This window comes from Mobula birostris, chromosome 15 (genome assembly GCF_030028105.1).
Source record: "Mobula birostris isolate sMobBir1 chromosome 15, sMobBir1.hap1, whole genome shotgun sequence".
Taxonomy (NCBI): Eukaryota; Metazoa; Chordata; class Chondrichthyes; order Myliobatiformes; family Myliobatidae; genus Mobula; species Mobula birostris.
The window spans coordinates 1,835,964-1,856,854 of record NC_092384.1 but is presented as its reverse complement, the minus strand read 5'-3'; the positions used below and the strand labels follow the sequence as shown (position 1 = coordinate 1,856,854).

At 45.4% G+C, this 20,891-nt stretch overlaps 1 protein-coding gene across 3 annotated transcripts in view; it reads right to left on the bottom strand.

The window, feature by feature from the left end:
* Positions 1–861: 861 nt before the first annotated feature.
* Positions 862–20,891, bottom strand: part of ciapin1 (cytokine induced apoptosis inhibitor 1) — a 46,644-nt gene continuing 26,614 nt past the window's right edge. For all 3 annotated transcript variants that reach the window (XM_072279235.1, XM_072279236.1, XM_072279237.1), the window contains exons 5-9: positions 19,978–20,149; positions 18,629–18,702; positions 8,601–8,719; positions 4,923–5,004; positions 862–1,207 (exon numbers count right to left, since the gene is read on the bottom strand). In XM_072279235.1, coding sequence (XP_072135336.1) covers positions 1,097–1,207; positions 4,923–5,004; positions 8,601–8,719; positions 18,629–18,702; positions 19,978–20,149 — 558 coding nt within the window. In that variant the 3' untranslated portion in view covers positions 862–1,096. The remainder of the gene's footprint in view (positions 1,208–4,922; positions 5,005–8,600; positions 8,720–18,628; positions 18,703–19,977; positions 20,150–20,891) is intronic.

Genomic DNA, 20,891 nt, shown 5'->3' with positions numbered 1-20,891 from the left:
CGAGCATCTACGCTCCGTCTGCCAGAACAAGAAGGGTCCCCCAGTGGCCACCCATTTTTTCTCCAGTCCTGCCCAACAGTTTCCGCCCAAAACGTCGACTCTATTTTTTTCCCCATAGGTGATACCTGGCCTGCTGAGTTCCTCCAGCATTTTGTGTGTGTTGTACACGTTGCAAGAATCGAGAGGTGTGACTGAATCCCTCCAACCCTGTCTGTACAAATTCTCCCTTCAAAACAAAGTGTGGTGATTGTTTCACGCATTTCAAGAGCTGTTGTGCCAGTGTAGCTGTTGTTATTGGGATGGGGGGGGTGCAGCGATCAGACTCGGATCCTTCAGAGTGGAAGATCAGGCAAAAGTGAAGCTGTTAAGTTCTCAGTAGCATACATGGTGAACAAAGTGCTGAGCATATTCATGGCAAATACTTTGGGGAAAATCATGACGTGGACCAGGAGGCACGGGGTAGTAGAGTAGCATAGAAGTTAGCATAATGCTATTACAGCATCAACTGCGAGATCTGAGTTCAATTCCCACACTGTCTATAAGGAGTCTGTACATTCTCCCTGTGACTGCGTGTGTTTCCTTCAGGTGGGCCAGTTTTCTCCCATGTTCCCAAAGACATCTGGTTAAAATTACTGAGTTGCCAGCATGCCATGTTATCGTTGGAAGTCAGGCAACATTTGCTGGCTTCCCAGCACAATCTCCCGACTATGTTGGTCATTGACACACTTCACTGTATTTTTCAATGTACATGAGACAAATAAAGCTAATCTTTAAACCTAAATTGAAGAAGCATCATGCTGATTCCTTTGTCATGGGAGACAAGTGGTGGAACTAGCAAGGAATTCACATTCTCTCCTCCAGTAGAAGAACAATAAGGCATTTATTTCCCCACCCCAATAAACCCCCCGAATTAAGATCACAATAAACCTAATCTACTTGTAGTGAGATAACAATTTCTGTCTGACTGCATCAAGTCCAAAGCTTCACTGATTTGGTTGAGGTGAGAACAAAACTTGACAGTTCTGATGGATGGAACAGATTCACCCTGATGGGTAGACATACAGCAACCAGTCCATCAAAGCCTTCTTTGAACACATCAGGCATCACTGAGAGTCTTGTTTGACAGCAGGATTTGTTCGCCAGGCTTGAATGCAGGCATCCCCATATATGGACAACTGGCACAGCGAAATGCATCGCCCAGATAGCACTGCAAAGTCAAGTAACAATGTTAGAGCTCTCCTCTTTCCTAGTGGATGGTGAATGCATAGAAAGCCACATGCAGTGAGGCACTAGGGCAGCTCTCCCAGTGTAGAGTGCCCCCTTGCTTCAAATTATCCACCATTGTCCCTGCACCAAAAGAAGACCAAGGTAACATGCCTTAACGCCTGGCGTCCTGTCGCACTCACCTCAATAATAAGCAAACGTTTTGCGAGGCTGGTAAAGGATTACATCAGCAGCTTGCTACCACCCAAACTGGACCCCCTACAATTCACCTAGCAACACAACTGATCGACAGATGATGCAATAGCCATTGCTCTACATACCGTCCTTACACATCTGGAGAAGAAGGATGCTTATGTGAGAATGCTGTTCTTGGACTACGGTTTAGCATTCAACACCATAGTTCCATCTAGGTTCGACAAGAAGCTCAGAGACCTTGGCCTTGACCCTGCCTTGTGCAGCTGGATCCTGGATTTCCTGTCAGATTGCCAGCAGGTTGTAAGAGTGGGCTCCCTCACCTCCAACCCTCTGACTCTCAATACAGGAGCCCCTCAGGGCTGCGTACTGAGTTCCCTCCTTTACTCCCTATATACCCATGACTGTATCACCACAGACAGCTCTAATCTGCTAATTAAATTTACTGCCGACACTATATTGATTGGCCTTATCTCAAACAGTAATGAGGTGACCTACAGGGAAGAAGTAATCTCTCTGACAAGAAAACAACCTCTCCCTCAATGTCGCAAAAACAAAGGAGCTGGTTGGAAACAGGAGGAATGGAGACGGCCTAACCAATGGATCTGGGCAAACACGAGGAATTTTGCAGATGCTGGAAATTCAAGCAACACACATCAAAGTTGCTGGTGAACGCAGCAGGCCAGGCAGCATCTCTAGGAAGAAGTACAGTCGACGTTTCGGGCTGAGACCCTTCGTCAGGACTAACTGAAGGAAGAGTGAGTAAGGGATTTGAAAGTGGGAGGGGGAGGGGGAGATCCAAAATGATAGGAGAAGACAGGAGGGGGAGGAATGGAGCCAAGAGCTGGACAGGTGATTGGCAAAGGGGATACGAGAGGATCATGGGACAGGAGGTCCGGGAAGAAAGACAAGTGGGGTGGAGGGAACCCAGAGGATGGGCAAGGGGTCAAAGCCAGCATGGTTTCCTTAAGGGAGAATCTTGCCTGACAAATCTATTGGAATTCTTTGAGGAAATAACTGAATAGACAAAGCCGAGTCAGTGGATGTTATTTACTTGGATTTTCACAAGGCCTTGAGAAGGTGCCGCACATGATGCTGCTTAACAAAATAAGATTCCATGTAATTACAGGAAAGATACTAGCATGGATATAAGATTGGTTGATTGGCAGAAGGCAAAGAGTTGGAATAAAGGGGGTCTATTTTGCTTGGCTGCAGGTGTAGGAATTGGAACTGCTTCTTTTCATGTTATATGTCACCAATTTGGATAGTGGAATTGATGGCTGTGGCCAGGTTTGCAGATGATACAATGATAGGTGGAGGGGCAGGTAGTGTTGTGGAAACAAGAATTCTGTAGAAGGATTTGGAAAGATTGGAAGAATGGGAAAAGAAGTGGCAGATGGAATATAGTGTAGGGAAGTATATGGTTATGCACTTTGGTAGAAGGAATAAAGGCAAGAACCATTTTCTAAACGGGGAGAACATTGAAACATCAGAGATGCAAAGGATCTTGGAAGTCTTGGTGCAGGATTCTCTAAAGGTTAACTTACAGGTTGAGTTGGTGGTCAGGAAGGCAAATGCAGTGTTATCATTCATTTTAGGACTAGAATACAAGATCAAGGATGTGATGCTGAGGATTTATAAGACATTGATCAGACTGCACGGTGTATTGCAAGAAGTTTTGGGCCCCTACCTAAGAAAAGATGTGGTGGTATTGGAGAGGGTCTATAGGACATTCATGAGAATGATTCCTGGAATGAAAGGGTTAACGTATGAATAGTGTTTGATGTCTCTGGGCTTGTAGTCAGTGGAGTTTAAAGATTGAAGAGGAGATCCCATTAAAACCTATTAAATATTGAAAAGCCTAAATAGAGTGGACGTGGACAGGATATTTCCAACAAGAAATGTGTATGAAACAGCAAATAATGGGGGGCCATGAATTGTCACTCCCACCAGCTGGGAAAAGACCTGTTTATTCCACCAGTGATGAAAAGCAAACTGCTGCAGGAACTCAGTGAGTGGGTTTTGACCTGAATCACTATTCCTTTTTCTCCGTAGATCCTGCTTAACTCACATTATGTATTGCTCCAAATTCTAAAGACAGCAGTCCCTTCGGTCTCTATTAATCCTGTCTTCTGTGTGATAAATCATCAACAATTAACACAGTTTCCCCAAGTAGTCTCAGCACATATCTTGTGCACCAGCTTTCAGGTGGTACTGGAAATCTAAATACATGACAGCTCTATCAACTCTCCTTATTGCACCCTCCAAGATTAGTTCTCGAGTGAGTAATTCTCCTCTTCTCCATCCTGATTTTTGATGCACCCATTTAGCTTGTGTTTCTCCCAGACATTGCGGCTACAACACTCCGGCCAGACATGGTCCTGTGGTCCACAACAGCCAAGCTGGCATATGTTGTGGAATTGACAGTACCATGGGAGGATGCTGTCGAAGAAGCTTATGAGAGGAAAAAGACCAAGTACTCCGAACTGGCAACTGAAGCTGCCCAGAATAGCTGGAAGACCAAGATTTTCCCTGCAGAAGTGGGATGCAGGGGATTCGTTGCCACATCTACGACCAGTCTATTGAAGAAGATGGGGGTGAGGGGTCACTCCCTCCAACAAGCAATCAAATGCTTGTCAAATGCAGCAGAAGAAAGCAGCAACTGGATCTGGATTAAAAGGAAAGACAACAACTGGGCTGCAAGATGAAGACAGGAGGGTATGGAACTGAGGGGGTGTATCTGGGACGCCAGATAGCACCGTTGATCCCATGGGCTTATCAATGAAACGTCAAAGAAGGAGGGTGCCCACCTGATGACCCCGATGACGTACCTACCCTCCCTCCTTGTCACCACTCCAAGCCCACTGCCAACATCGAGAGTGCCAACTTACCATAGGGATTGAAACATCAAGTCCTAGTAGCTCTACTGGGACATTTCATGAAAACACTTATATACTGAGCTTGTATACACTGGAATTTAGAAGGATGAGAGGGGATCTGATTGAAACATATAAGATTATTAAGGGATTGGACACGCTAGAGGCAGGAAACATGGTCCCGCTGATGGGTGAGTCCAGAACCAGAGGCCACAATTTGAGAATAAGGGGTAGGCCATTTAGAACGGAGTTGAGGAAAAACTTTTTCACCCAGAGAGTTGTGGATCTATGGACTGCTCTGCCTCAGAAGGCAATGGAGGCCAATTCTCTGGATGCTTTCAATAAAGAGTTAGATAGAGCTCAATGATAGCAGAGTCAAGGGATATGGGGAGAAGGCAGGAACTGGATAATGATTGTGGACGATCAGCCATGGTCACAGTGAATGGCGGTGCTGGCTCGAAGGGCCGAATAGCCTACTCCTGCACCTATTGTCTATTACAGTATTTGAAGGGACAAGCACAGAACAAGACTAGGTGCAGGATTAATTCTCGTTTCTTAATACTTCAGAGGGAAGGCTTGGGCACTAGTTCAAGCCCCTGCCATCTCTTTAGATAACTTAGTGAAACTCACACTTCCACACGCCGACTTCACCTGGACACTCTTCACATTTTTGGGTTCTTTCCCTCCCAATTCCTCTGCGAGGCCACACGTGCTGAAAAAAAGAGCAAGTTACAGGGTGTACAAGCACCATTGGTCTAACAAGGCTTGCTACAGCAGGGTGATAGTGGAAGGCTCCAGTACGTGTCCGGTGACCATACAGAGAATATGCTGGGAGTGGGAACATGGGTCCCTGTGGGGTGGTAGACGGAAGGGCCATCAAATATTCAAAGACTATGTGCTGAGGGTACAGTCAGAGTTGTACAGCACAGAAGTTCATCATGTTCATGCTGACTTTTTAGGCCCATCTACAACAATTGTCCGTATCCCTCTGTGCCTTGCCTGTTTAAATAACTGTCTAAATGCCACTTAAATGTGGTGATTGTATCTGATTCAACAACCTCCTTTTAAAAACTCCTTCTCTTACCCTCAGATCCTTCTCTTACCCTGAACCCATATCCTCTTTTTTTAAAACTACCATGGGAAAAAGATTCTGACCATCTACCCTGTCTAAGCTTCTCATGTATACCTCTAGCACGCCAGCCCTTAGCCTCATTCGCTCCAGTGGAAAAACAAATGCATCCCATTCAATCTCTCCCCATAACTACAGCCCTCCAATCCACGGAACATCTTTATTTATCTCCCCTGCACTCTATCTAACTCAGTCACACCTTCCTCATAGTGTGATAAGTAGAACTGAAGACAAAACTTCGAGTGAGGCCCAACTAGTGTTTTGTAAAGTTGCAACATAATGCCCCAATATTTATATCCTGTGCTCTGATCTATGAAGGCATGCAAGGCATATGCTTTCTTCACCTTTCTATTGACCTGTGTTGCTACTTTCAAGAAACAATGGACTTAGAATCGTCTGTCTGTAGGTTCATCAACATCTCTTGGCGCTCAACTATTGACTGTATATGTCCGACTATATTTGACATTCCAAAATGCACTTCACATTTGTCAGGACTGAATTCCATCTGCCAATGTTCTGCCTAACTTTCTGTCTGATGTATATCCTACTAAGTGTAACACAACCTCCTTGCTAGTTATAACACCACCAAGAATCGTTAAAACCACAAGATATGCCGTAGGAGCAGAACTAGGCCATTCTGCCCATTGAGACTGTGTCATCATTCAATAACAGCTGACATTTCCTCTCAAACCCATTTTCTCACCTTCACCATTCAATCTTCAACCACCTTAGCAAACAAGAGCCTCTCAATTTCTGCTTTAAATACACCCAATAACAGATTCCGCAACCCTCACAGGCAAAAATTTTCCACGCATTCGCCCTTGAGTGAAGAAATTCCTCTTCATCTCAGTTTAATTGACTTTCCCACTAGTTTATGGCTGAGGCAGTCATCATATAAGAAACACTTGGATAGGTACGTTAAGGGCAGGGATTAGAGGAATATGAGCCAAACCCAAGAAACTGGGCACCTGGGTGACATGAGCTAACTGGGCTCAGGGGCCTATAACTGTGTTGTGTTGCTCTATGACCCAATGATAGAAACATCTTCACTATACCCACTCAAGCCACTAGAACAGAACAGCAGAACAAACTGATGGATTTAACACTCCAAATCCATCATCAATCTATAGCCATACAGCACAGAAATAGGCCCTTTGGCCCAACTGGCCCATGCTACCCAAGATGACCATCCTACATTACCTCTCTCCCTCCTTAAGCAGCACTGTCATATTTGCAGTTTTCTAGTCCCCTGGAACACACCCTGAACTTCAGTGTTTCTTGAAAGATCACTACTAATGCCTCCACAATCTCTTCAAGTGCCTCTCTCAGAACTCAGAGCTGTAGTCTTATCTAGCCCAGATGATTTATCCAAATTCAGGCCTTGCAGCTTCCCCAGAACCTTCTTGCTGGCACTGCAAAGCATTATGTTAACTGCTACACTACTGTGTTGTCTTTGTCAGCTATGGTGTCTTAGTGTGCTGCTTCTTGCGAGGAAATTTCGCTGTCTCTTCAGAAATCCCTGCCACTGCTGCTTCAGCATCTTTCCTGCTATAGTCCACTTTCAATCAACTGTCTAGCTCCTCCCTCATGAGTCTACAGTTAACTTTACTTAACTCTAATAGTGTTACACCAAATTGCAGTTCCCTCAAACTACAGGGTGAATTACATTATATTATGACCACTGTCTCTTCAGGGTTCCTTCACCTTAAGCTCCCGAATCATCTTCCTCATTACACAACACAGAATCCAGAATTGCCGCAAATCCCCGTGGTACACCACTGGTCACAGACTTCCAATCTGAAAGGCAGTCCTAGAAGTAATTGGTTTAATGTCGGAGCTGAAGAGCACATCCTCTGTTTTTTATATTCTATCTCCCAATGACTATTGGGAGGCCGAGAGTAAACTGACTGCACTTTCTCTTACAGTATACCTAAATTCTACCTTTATGGACTTGTTGGACAATCCCTCCAGAATATCACAAGACTTGTTATTATGTTCTTTCTAATCAAATGAGTGACTCCCCTTGTCACTTTAGAAACTTCTAAAGCCTGAAACATTGAGATGCTAGTCAATGCCGTTCTCTCTACCATGATTACAATAACATCATAAACCAAAGTGCTGATCCAAGCTCATTAGACTTACCCATGAGATTGTTCATAAATGCTACAGAGCCGACTCGCTCTGCATGCTCTTCTTACCTGCAATTTTGATCACAGGATTTCCCCTCTATATTCGCATCAATCTTGCCTCCTGTTATAATGCTTCCCACCCACCTACCAAATCAGCTTAAGCTCTCCCAAGTAACATGAACATATTGGCTGTCCTCCTGTTTAGGTGCAACCAGTCTTTGTGGCTACCCAAGAAGTGAATCTACTGATGCACGTATCTGAAGTCCTCCTTCTTGTACCAGAGAAGTATGTGTCAATCTGTCCTATCCTCCTAATTACCATATGGTTCAGGGAATAATTCTGAGAGTATGATCCCAAAGTCGCACTCTTTAACCTTCTACCCAACATCCTTAATTCACTCTGTAGGAATTCCTCTTCTTCAGAATGTTCTGTACCGGCTCTATAGTATCCACATCCCTGGCACCAGTGAGGCAACATATCATCCTACAGACCCGCACTTGTCCACAGAAACATATAAAGCTGAGAGCTTCGGGGGTAAGAGGGCAGAGACGAGGAGAGAGAAGGTAATAAGGGAGAGGGGAGTGAGGCACAATTATGGGTAGAGGTGCATTTCATGAGCAGGTGTGTCAAGAGTTAGGGTTTTACAATGATGTGGTGGAAGTGAGATAGCGGCTGGGGGTAGAGGATGTGAAAAAACATAGGGCTGGGCAGTGGCAGTGCAGGTAAGTTGGGACATTGTTAAAGGCTAATAGGTGTCAATTCCTTGGCCATCAAACAGGGAGTACAAGAGCAATGGGGGAAGATGAGCTTCCTGTGGGTGAGGGTAAAGATTAAATAGGGACAGTTTCTGAGGAGGCAGGAAGAGCAGATTGGGTTGGAGAGGTAGGTACGTGAAAATGAAAACCAGAAGGTGCAGTGTACATCAAGTAGAAATGGCAGCAGGGAGGTTCTGGGCAGGGGTCCAATTAGCTGGTATCACAGACTACCAGGCAGACAGTTCATATGGTCTCTGTAGCACTGCAGGGTTCTGGGTGTGAGCTGAACACTGACCAGTTTTTACAGGCCCGCTTCTTTTTCTTGTTGTCTCCACAGCTCATAATTCGGAGTGAGGCTGGGTCGGGCTTCTTCAAATCATTTTCATCCAGCAACTCATCGGAGTCAATAAGATCCTGCGGAGGAATAAGGAGGAGAGAACTAATGTCAATCTTCACAGTTCTTCATGTTTCTTGGATAAGCACAAACACCAGCACCCCACAGTTTCTATGGTAAAGACATTAAAACCTAGAACAACATCACATGTCCATAGTAACAGAAGTTGTCCCAAAGGGCTGCCGATGTGGACAAGGTTAACGGGTTTCTCATCAAAGCCAACATCAGTGAAGCAGACAGACACGTAGTGGGATGAGTGGGGCAGTGGGTCAGGGGCCAAGAGACAGGAGGACGGGCCTCATCCCATTTTCTACTGAAGACATTAGTAATGATATGCAATGTGAACTCTGGCTCTTCTCCTTTCCCCTGAAAATATTCTATACTCAAAGTTCAAAGTAAATTAAGTACATATATGTCACAATATATAACCCTCAGATTCATTTTTTTGCGGGCAATCACAGTAACTACAAGAAACACAATAGAATCAATGAAAAATTGCACCCAACAGGATGGACAACAACCAATGTGCAAAACTAAAAAAAAAGTACAAATACAAAATTAGAGAAAAAAAAAGTAAAACTTTTAAGGATATATTTTCATCAACAAAAACAGAATTCAGTACTCCACACAAGGATATGCAATTCTGATAAGCAGTACAAGAGCACAACCCAGAAAAATAAACAAATTATCACTATTGAAGAAAATGTTAACTAATGGAAGAGATCCCCATGATCTGAGCAGACGAAATGTTGACAAAGAAGCATGGAACACCTGGCTTAGAGTTGGAGATCTCTACCCAGAAACAGGGTTTTCTGGCAATACAGGACCAGCTGGTTAACACAAAAATAATCAAAAATACATCATAAAAGACCAACAAATTCAAGATGATACACAGAACATAGAATACTACGGCACAGTACAGGCCCTTCGGCCCACAATGTTGTTCCGACCCTCAAACCCTGCCTCCCATATAACCCAAATTAAATTCCTCCATATAGCTGTCTAGTAGTCTCTTAAACTTCACTAGTGTATCTGCCTCCACCACTGACTCAGGCAGTGCATTCCACGCACCAACCACTCTCTGAGTGAAAAACCTTCCTCTAATATCCCCCTTGAACTTCCCACCCCTTACCTTAAAGCCATGTCCTCTTCTATTGAGCAGTGGTGCCCTGGGGAAGAGGCGCTGGCTATCCACTCTATCTATTCCTCTTATTATCTTGTACAGCTCTATCATGGCTCCTCTCATCCTCCTTCTCTCCAAAGAGTAAAGCCCTAGCTCCCCTAATCTCTGATCATAATGCATACTCTCTAAACCAGGCAGCATCCTGGTAAATCTCCTCTGTACCCTTTCCAATGCTTCCACATCCTTCCTATAGTGAGGCGATCAGAACTGGACACAGTACTCCAAGTGTGGCCTAACCACAGTTTTATAGAGCTGCATCATTACACCGCGACTCTTAAACTCTATCCCTCGACTTATGAAGGCTAACACCCCATAAGCTTTCTTAACTATCCTATCCACCTGTGAGGCAACTTTCAGGGATCTGTGGACATGTACCCCCAGATCCCTCTGCTCCTCCACACTACCAAGTATCCTGCCATTTACTTTGTACTCTGCCTTGGAGTTTGTCCTTCCAAAGTGTACCACCTCACACTTCTCTGGGTTGAACTCCATCTGCCACTTCTCAGCCCACGTCTGCATCCTATCAATGTCTCTCTGCAATCTTCAACAATCCTCTACACTATCTACAACACCACCAACCTTTGTGTCATCTGCAAACTTGCCAACACGTCCTTCTACCCCTACATCCAGGTCGTTAATAAAAATCACGAAAAGAAGAGGTCCCAGAACAAATCCTTGTGGGACACCACTAGTCACAATCCTCCAATCTGAATGTACTCCCTCCACCACCACCCTCTGCCTTCTGCAGGCAAGCCAATTCTGAATCCACCTGGCCAAACTTCCCTGGATCCCATGCCTTCTGACTTTCTGAATAAGCCTACCGTGTGGAACCTTATCAAATGCCTTACTAAAATCCATATAGATCACATCCACTGCACTACCCTCATCTATATGCCTGGTCACCTCCTCAAAGTACTCTATCAGGCTTGTTAGACACGATCTGCCCTTCACAAAGCCATGCTGACTGTCCCTGATCAGACCACGATTCTCTAAATGCCCACAGATCCTATCTCTAAGAATCTTTTCCAACAGCTTTCCCACCACAGATGTAAGGCTCACTGGTCTATAATTACCCAGACTATCCCTACTACCTTTTTTGAACAAGGGAACAACATTTGCCTCCCTCCAATCCTCCGGTACCATTCCCATGGACAACGAGGACATAAAGATCCTAGCCAGAGACTCAGCAATCTCTTCCCTCGCCTCGTGGAGCAGCCTGGGGAATATTCCGTCAGGCCCCAGGGACTTATCTGTCCTAATGCATTTTAACAACTCCAACACCTCCTCTCCCTTAATATCAACATGCTCCAAAACATCAACCTTACTCATATTGTCCTCACCATCATCAAGTTCCCTCTCATTGGTGAATACCGAAGAGAAGTATTCATTGAGGTCCTCACTCACTTCCACAGCCTCCAGGCACATCTTCCCACCTTTATCTCTAATCGGTCCTACCTTCATTCCTGTCATCCTTTTGTTCTTCACATAATTGAAGAATGCCTTGGGGTTTTCCTTTACCCTACTCGCTAAGGCCTTCTCATGCCCCCTTCTTGCTCTTCTCAGCTCCTCTTAAGCTCCTTTCTTGCTTCCCTATATTCCTCAATAGACCTATCTGATCCTTGCTTCCTAAGCCTCATGTATGCTGCCTTCTTCCACCTGACTAGATTTTCCACCTCACTTGTCACCCATGGTTCCTGCACCCTACCATTCTTTATCTTCCTCACCGGGACAAATTTATCCCTTACATCCCGCAAGAGATCTCTAAACATCCACCACATGTCCATAGTACATTTCTCTGCAAAAACATCATCCCAATTCACACTCGCAAGTTCTAGCCTTATAGCCTCATAATTTGCCTTTCCCCAATTAAAAATGTTCCTGTCCTCTCTGATTGTATCCTTTTCCATGATAATGCTAAAGGCCAGGAAGCGGTGGTCACTGTCCCCCAGATGCTCACCCACTGAGAGATCTGTGACCTGACCCGGTTCATTACCTAGTACTAGATCTAGTATGGCATTCCCCCTGTTCGGCCTGTCCACATACTGTGACAGGAATCCGTCCTGGACAAACTTAACAAACTCTGCCCCATCTAAACCCTTGGAACTAATCAGGTGCCAATCAATATTAGGGAAATTAAAGTCACCCATGATAACAATCCTGTTATTTTTGACACTTTCCTAAATCTGCCTCCCAATCTGCTCCTCTGCATCTCTGCTGCTACCAGGGGGCCTATAGAATACTCCCAATAGAGTAACTGCTCCCTTCCTGTTCCTGACTTCCACCCATACTGACTCAAAAGAGGATCCTGCTACATTACCCACCCTTTCTGTAGCTGTAATAGTATCCCTGACCAGTAATGCCACCCCTCCTCCCCTTTTCCCCCCTCTCTATCCCTTTTGAAGCACTGAAATCCAGGAATATTGAGAATCCATTCCTGCTCTGGTGCCAGCCAAGTCTCTGTAATGGCCACTACATCATAATTCCATGTATGTATCCAAGCTCTCAGTTCATCACCTTTGTTCCTGATGCTTCTTGCATTGAGGTACACACACATTTCAGCCCTTCTACCTTACTGTCTTTACACCGTTTATTCTGCTTCTCTTTCCTCAAAGCCTCTCTGTATGTTAGATCTGGCTTTACTCCATGCACTTCTCTCACTGCCCTATCGCTCCGGGTCCCATCCCCTTCGCAAATTAGTTTAAACCCTCCCAAACCATGCTAGCAAACCTACCTGCAAGGATATTCCTCCCCCTCGAGTTCAGGTGCAACCCATCCAATCTGTACAGGTCTCACCCTCCCCAGAAGAAATCCCAATGATCCAAGAAATCTAAAACCCTGCTCCCTGCACCAACTCCTCAGCCGCGCATTCAACTGCCCTCTCCTCCAATTCTTACCATCACTGTCAGGTAGCACTGGCAGCAATCCTGAGGACGCCACTCTTGAGGTCCTGTTCTTCAGCCTTCTGCCTAGTTCCTGAAACTCACACTTCAGGACCTCATCCCTCTTCCTGCCTATGTCATTGGTACCAACATGTATCACGACTTCTGGCTGCTTTCCCTCTCGTACCAGGATATCGTTCACCCGGTCAGAGACATCCCGGACCCTGGCACCCGGGAGGCAACAAACCATGTGGGTGTCCTTCTCACGTCCACAAAATCTCCTGTCTGCTCCCCTGACTATAGAGTCTCCAATGACGACAGCTCTCCTCTTCTCCGTCCCACCCTTCTGCACCACCGGGTCAGACTGAGTGACAGAGGCCCTGCCACCGTGGCTCACACCTGGTCGGTCGTCCCTGCCAACAGTATCCAGGACTGTTGACTTATTATTCAGGGGAATGGCTACAGGGGTGCTCTGCACTACCTGTCTGCTCACCTTCGCTTTCCCCCTCTGACTGTCACCCAACAACCTGCTTCCGACAGCCTAGGTGTGACTACCTCCCTGTAGGTCTCATCTATGACTGCCTCATTCTCCCTTATGAGTCGAAGGTCATCCAGCTGCTGCTCCAGATACCTTACACGGTCTTCCAGATCGCCCAGCCGCATGAACTTCTGGCAGATGTGACTCTGCGGGAGAGGAGCATTCCCCCAAGACTGCCACATTTCACATGAGAGGCACATCACCGTCTCAGGAGGCATTGTAAAGACGAACTGCGAGGAAGCTTGTCCTCCGCCTCTTCTCGTTGAAGCCCCTCGAGTCAAAGCCTCAAAGCTCCACTCCTTCACTGGCCCACTCACACACTGGCCGCTTTCCACAGGCCGCTCCGCTACAAAGCTGTGCCGAACATGTTCTTACCCTAGAAATTACGTAGGGTTACACATAGCCCTCTATTTATCTAAGCTCCATGTACCTATCCAACAGTCTCTTAAAAGACCCTATTCAATCTGCCTCCACCACTGTTGCCGGTAGCCCACTCCACGCACTCACCACTCTCTGAGTAAAAAACTTACCCCTGACATCTCCTCTGTACCTACTCCCCAGCACCTTAAACCTGTGCCCTCTCGTGCTAGCCACTTCAGCCCTGGGAAAAAGTTCTAACTATCCACACAATCAATGCCTCTCATCATCTTGTACACCTCCATCAGGTCACCTCTCATCCTCCGTCACGCCAAGGAGAAAAGGCCGAGTTCACTCAACCTATTCTCAAAAGGTATGCTTCCTAATCCAGGCAACATCCTTGTAAATCTCCTCTAGACCCTTGATATGGGTTCCACATCCTTCCTGTAGTGAGGTGACCAGAACTGAGAACAGTAATCCAAGTGGGATCTGACCAGGGTCCTATATAGCTGCAACATTACCACTCAGCTCTTAAACTCAATCCCACGGTTGATGAAGGCCAATGCACCGTATGCCTTCTTAACCACAGAGTTAACCTGCGCAGCAGCTTTGAGTGTCCTATGAACTCGGACCCCAAGATCCCTCTGATCCTCCACACTGCCAAGAGTCTTACCATTAATACTATATTCTACCATCATTTTTGACCTACCAAAATGAACCATCTCACACTTATCTGGCTTGAACTCCATCTGTCACTTCTCAGCTCAGTTTTGCATCCTATCAATGTCACACTGTAACCTCTGACAGCTCTCCACACTATCCACAACCCCCTCCCCCCAACCTTTGTGGGATCCTGTAGCAGTTTAACTTAATCTGATTAGTTATACAGTCACAATCAAGTGGCAAATATCATTCACCAAAACCTTGCTTTAAAGTACAAACTCATAAAAACCATACCTTCCTATAAATACAAGCCTGATCCAGTTCTAGATCAGAGTCCTATAAATTATATTACAACTGAACCTTTATTATAGATAGGACAATCCGTAATAACCATCCAGATATATTACAGGATAAACAAGCAAGAACAACTTACTTAATAGTTATAGCCCTTCCAAACACACATACCATATAGTCATCAGAAAGTGAAAAACACCAGAAACATGCTAAATTTAAAAAAGGAAATTGAAAGACAATAGAACCTGAACTATTGTTCCAATAGTAACATCTATAACTGGTATCATCTCAAAGTCACTACACAATAGCATTAAACAATTAGGCCTACACTCAATATTAACGTAAATCTTCAGAAAGCCACAATATAAACAGCACTAGAACAGTCTGAAAATTTCTGGCAATTGAGAAATATGTGTACTTGGCTATGCCCGTACCACAGGTTTTACCAGCTTGCGGAAAAAAAAAGCAATAAATGTCGAGATCATGAGACGAAGAGTCCTTGAAAGTGAGTCCATAAGTTGTAGTAACAGTTCAGTCATGGGACGAGTGAAGAGCCTGATGGTTGAGGGGCTGTTCCTGAACTTGCTAATGTGGGTCCTGAGGCTCCTGTAGCTTCTTTCTGATAGTGAGAATAGAGCATGGCCTGGGTGGTGGGGGTCCTTGACAATGGATGCTGCTTTCCAGTGACAGTGTTCCGTAGAGGTGTGCTCAACTGCTGACACTGAAGCGAGAGGTTGTTCCTACGGCACCAGTCAGCCAGGTTTTCAATCTGCATTTTACCTGCTGATTCATCGCCACCTTTGATTCGCCAACGACAGTGGTGTCATCATCAACCTAACACCAGGCTGACAACCTTTGAAATTCATACCTGCAGGATGGACACACAGCTCAAGCCTCTGGAGAACTAGACAATGATACCACTGCCCTTCCCCTCCCCATTACCAGACATGCTCTTCCAGTCAGGACAAGGGCAGGAAGATCAATTATGTGCTTGCCCCAATGCTGACTAACAACCTGCGGAGTCACTGGAACTGAAAAGACACCCGAGCAGGAAAGCACTCAGACTGGAGGAGTCGGGAGTTGGAGACTGAGGCTCCAGTTATGGTGAGGGGATGGGCAGTGGGAATGTGTCCCTGTGGGGAAAAGAGAGGGTGGACTGAAGGTGCTGGGGAAAGAAGCGGCTGGAACAGTGTGTAAAAAGTAGAAGGATGAGGCAGCGGCGCATGTGGGGGGAAAGGGAGCACGCAGTTATGGGGTGGGGGGGGGGACTACTAGTTAAAATACTGGGAGACAACTACTTAAATAAAGTACGGGTGTGGGATGCAGGATGTGGAACCACTGGGCTTCCCACTGATCACATCTGCAGCAAGTGTTGGCTGCTCCAGGAACTCAGGCTCAAAGTAGATGACCTGAAATCTGAGCTTCAAACCCTGCAGTAGATCAGGGAGGGCGAGAGTTACCCGAGTACTGTTGCAGGAGGCAGTCACACCCATTAGGTTAACTGCTTCTGAGATGGTCCATGGCCCGGGACAAGTGGGTATGATGGTGAGTGAGGCAGGTAGGGGGCTCCCGGAGAAACCTCAGCCCTTGAACTTGCCAACAGGTCTGAGATTGTTCTTCTCTGACAGTATGAGAGGCTCTAGAAAGGATGAGCAGCTGAACCGTGGCACTGTGGTTCAGGGAGCCATTCAAAAGTGGGGAGAGAAGAGAAACGTAGTTACAATTGGGGATAGTACAGTCAGAGGAATAGACCAATTCTCTATCACAACGATTGAGAGTCCTGAGGGCAGTATTGTCTGCCAAATATCCAGATTCAGGACATCTCATTTGACTTGCATAGGAATATGGAGTGGGAGGGGAAACATTTAGTTGTAGTTCATGTGAGTGTCAATGACACAGGGTGAACAAGGAAAGAGGTTCTATAGAGAAAATTTGAGCAGCCAAGGACCAAATTAAAATGCATAACCAAAAAGGTAATAATGTCTGGTAAATCACGTGGTAAATGCATGGCTCAAAGATTGGTGTGGGTTAAGTGGGTTTGAATTTGTGGGATAGTGGTGCCATTGTTGGAAAACAGGAAGCTGTTCTGAGGGGGTCCTGGTGAATGACATAACCAGGGCTGTGGGTAGGGAATTACATTAAATAGTAGGGGTGGTTTCAACAGCTTGGAAAAGTGAGTGAGAGGTGGTGAGGAAGGCAAATGCAATGTTAGGATTCATCTCAAGAGGTCTAGGATGCAAGAAGCAAGAATGTGATTCTGAGACTGTAAGACACTGGTGAGGCCTCACCTTGAGTATTGTGAACAGTGTTCGGCTCCTCATCTGAAAAAAGAAATGCTGGCATTGGAGAGGGTTCGGAGAATGTTTACAAGGATGATTCTGGGAATGAAAGGGTTATCATATGAGGAACATTTGATAGCTCTGGATCTGTACTCGCTGGAATTTAGGAGGATGAAGAGGGATCTCACTGAAATCTTTTGAATGTTGAAAGGCCAAGACAGAGTAGTTGTGGAAAGGATGTTTCCCATGGTGGGGGTGTCTAGGACAAGAGGGCACAGCTTCATGATAGAGGGGTGTCCATTTAAAACAGCGATGAAGAGAAACTTCTTTAGCCAGAGGGAGGTGAATTTGTGGAATTTGTTTCCACAGGCAGCTGTGGAGGCCAGGTCGTTGGGTGCAGTTAAGGCAGAGCTTGATAAGTTCTTTATTGGACATGGCATCAAAGGTTACGGGGAGAAGGCTAGGGCGAGGGTTGAGGAGGGAAAAAAGGATCAGCTATGATTGAATGGTGGAGTAGACTCGACGGGCCAAATGGCCTAATTCTGCTCCTATGTTTTATGATCTTATGGTCAAACTGGGGAAAGGATCACTCATCCTTTCATTCTTTCAGGACATCAGCTGAGACCTGTGACATCAGGAAATACACTTCACCTTTTAGTTATTAATACTGAGGTCAAGCAGCGATAATTGAATGTACGGGGTCTTTTTTTGTATGTTAAATTTAAAATGGCTTCTTTGTTATGTTATACTGGGGAATGCTTCTTTGTTATGTTAAATGCTGAGAAAGTCTCTCGTTAGACAGTTGCTTGGGTTAATACAGACAGCAGGTTGCTATTAGCCAATGGATATTCATGTTATGTGATAATGCTGTCTCATATGACTGGGAACAGGGGTTTTTGGTGGGGAGTCGGAGAAGAGACGGGGAGGACGGTGGACGGGTTTTTGGGGGGGAGTCGGAGGAGAGACGAGGAGGACGGTGGACGTGCGATACCACACTGTATCATATGACTGTGGACGGGGTTTTGGCGGGGAGTCGGAGGAGAGACGGGGAGGACGGCGGACGTGCGGAGAGGCTCCGGTCAATCACTCCGGGTGGTCCCGAGCCGTGAGTCAACAGGATCCGGGTGGTCGTCAGGAATCGATTAAGCTCCAACGGTTGTGCACGAAGAACTTGGACTTTGATAAGTCTGGTGCCTTTTTTTTCTATTACTTCCTTTTCTGTATCGAATTCATATTAACTTCATAGGCTTAGTAACATCTATAAAGTGTACTGGGTAAAACGTACTGGGTGTGCTGGCTGATGATCGATGTTTGGGATTGATTCGGGCGGCAGTGGTACAGCGACCGACTCCGTGGGAAGCGTTCAGGCCGGTGCTGGGCGGGATTTCCCCCAGACATATACGAGCCAATATAACTGAGCGTTACAAGAAGAATACAGAAAGCAGGTTCTAATGATAGTGATGAACTTGGACCCAAACATTAACCCCATATCTCTCGACAGATATCTCTGACATTCTTTCCAACATTTTATTCAATTTGATTCCTTTATTGTCACATATTGCACACCAGTCTGCAATGAAATTCTTTATGTTAGCATAAAACTCAGAGTACACATAACGTAATAATAATAAATACAAAATAGAATGGTGCAAAGAATCAAACAGGGAAAGGTAGTGGGGACTGAGGGATCTCACCACATTGAACAGGGAAAGGTAGAAGGGACAGAGGAATCTCACCACATCATCATCATTCATATCAGTAGCTGACAAGGTCCAGGCCTTTGCTGTATTGGGGTCCAACTGTGGCCTCTCTGGAATAGCAAATTCCATCAGTTAGTTCAACTGTCTGTGGATACTGTCCCTACCATCTCTTGAAACAATAAAGCTAGTCACAATACCTTGCATGTATGTAAACTTCATGAGTAGAAGAGGGAAATCTATTCCACTGCTCTCACTTCTTCAGTGAATACTCTTACTTATCACCTTCACATTCTCAGAACGCCCTGTGAAGTGCCCCATTGGTGATAGGAGCTATACAGAATTATAACTGTCCTATGGAGTACATTGTGACAGGTATACTTCAATTTCACTTATTCTGCATGTTTCAGATCACAAACCCAGCCAACACTCTGCTCAGGGATCAATCAGCAAACAGTTCTAACATGGTTTAATGACTTCCGGTGGTGATCCCGTCCCCCTTGCCATACCGTACATACTGTGTGATTAGATCAGTTCTTCCTCTTCAAACACTGTCAGTGCTAACTCAGCTCTCTGGCCTGTGCGAGCTCACTACCTGTCTCTACGTGCATCACACTGGATCTAACAACAAGGAGACTGGGTGTCTGAACCAAGCCGCAGTGAGTACAGCCAGCCAGAGGCTCTCATGAAAATTCCAAAACTAGGAATGAAACGGATGCAAACTCCTGAGCTTGTTCCTGTGCTGTGCTATGCTATATTTTAACTTCTACCTTTTCTCAGTTACAGTGACAATTGAAAGCGCATGGACACAAACCTCTTTAAATGGACAGAAAGAGCCACAGAGAAGGGAACAACCGAAACATGCATTCACACAGGCAGCACCCTCAGCCAAGGAGGTGTTAGATGTATTGGTGCACACCCGAGATTGATTTGGCACAATTTCACTAGATTTCAGCACCTTGTATCACTACCAGAATGGTACTTGATCTGTAAATGGATTTAAGATCTTGTATACAAACTTAATAAACTCTATTGTGGTTAACTCAAAGCATGAAAACATGACACCGGCAAACATCCAAACAACAGTACAGAAGGAGAGATATCACTCAAACTGGGAACTGCCTTCTGATCAAACCTGTGCTGGACTTAAATACAAGAAATTCAACATGTGGTAAAAATCCTGATGAGGGGTCTAGGTACAAAATGTTGACTGATTATTCCCCTCCATATGCTGCCTGACCAACCAAGTTCCTCCAATATTTGTGTGTATTCCTGCACCTATGCTGGCTGAGCATTGACCTTTCATCTTACCAGTGCCACGACTGTTAGCCCCTCGTAACCTTAAACCTATAAAGTGACCCTTCCCCGGCCTGCTCACCAACACTCACCTGGTGCCGGGTTTACTTTTTTCACAAAGGACAGTGAGAGTTGCGAAGAAGATCCGATTTCAAAGTTTGGTTTCTCAGCCTTTACTGCCAGTTTTATCAGGTTGCCAGCTGGAAAGCCGATGGCCTGGTTCATGGAACCCAGCTGTTCAGCAGTTAAAGGTTCCTTCTCAATCTGTGTCAAAGAGGCAGAGATATAGTCATGTCTGAACAGGATGCAAAGTGCAGCCAAAACAATCCACAGCAAATGAACTAGTACCGATGCCAAGGACCACTGCTACTGGTTTAGTGAGCACGTGTACCTGGAGCACTAGCAACCAAGTGACCTGGTTGTATTTCTCTAAGCCCTGCCCCTCCAAGTGCTTCTTAAATGATATTATTGTACTTACTTCAACACCTCCTTCCATATACTCATCATCCTCTGAGTGAAAAAGTTGCCTCTCATGTCCCACTTAAATCTCACCTCTCTCATTCTATATCTATGCTCCCTAGTTTTGGACTCCTCTATCTAGGGGAAAGACTGTTACCATCCACCTTATCTATGCTTCACATTATTTTAAAGTTTTCTATAAGGTCTTCCCTCAGTCTCCTGTGTTCCAAGGAATAAAAACCTAGCCCGGCCAACTTCTTCATATAACTCAAGCCCAATACTTCCAGTAACATCTTCATAAATCATTTCTGCACTCTCCAATTTAACCACACCTTTTCCATTACAGGGTGACCAAAACCAAACACAATACTCCAAGTGCAACCTCACCAGGGGAGACATCCAAACGATATTAAAAAAGTGAAAAGGAAAGGGCTTGTTAAAAACCAGGACTGTAACCTAAGCGAAGCCATGAATTTAACCCAAGTAAAATACCATACTAATCTGTCTAAAAGACTGGGCACAGATTCTGAAGTTAGGGAGTAACCCT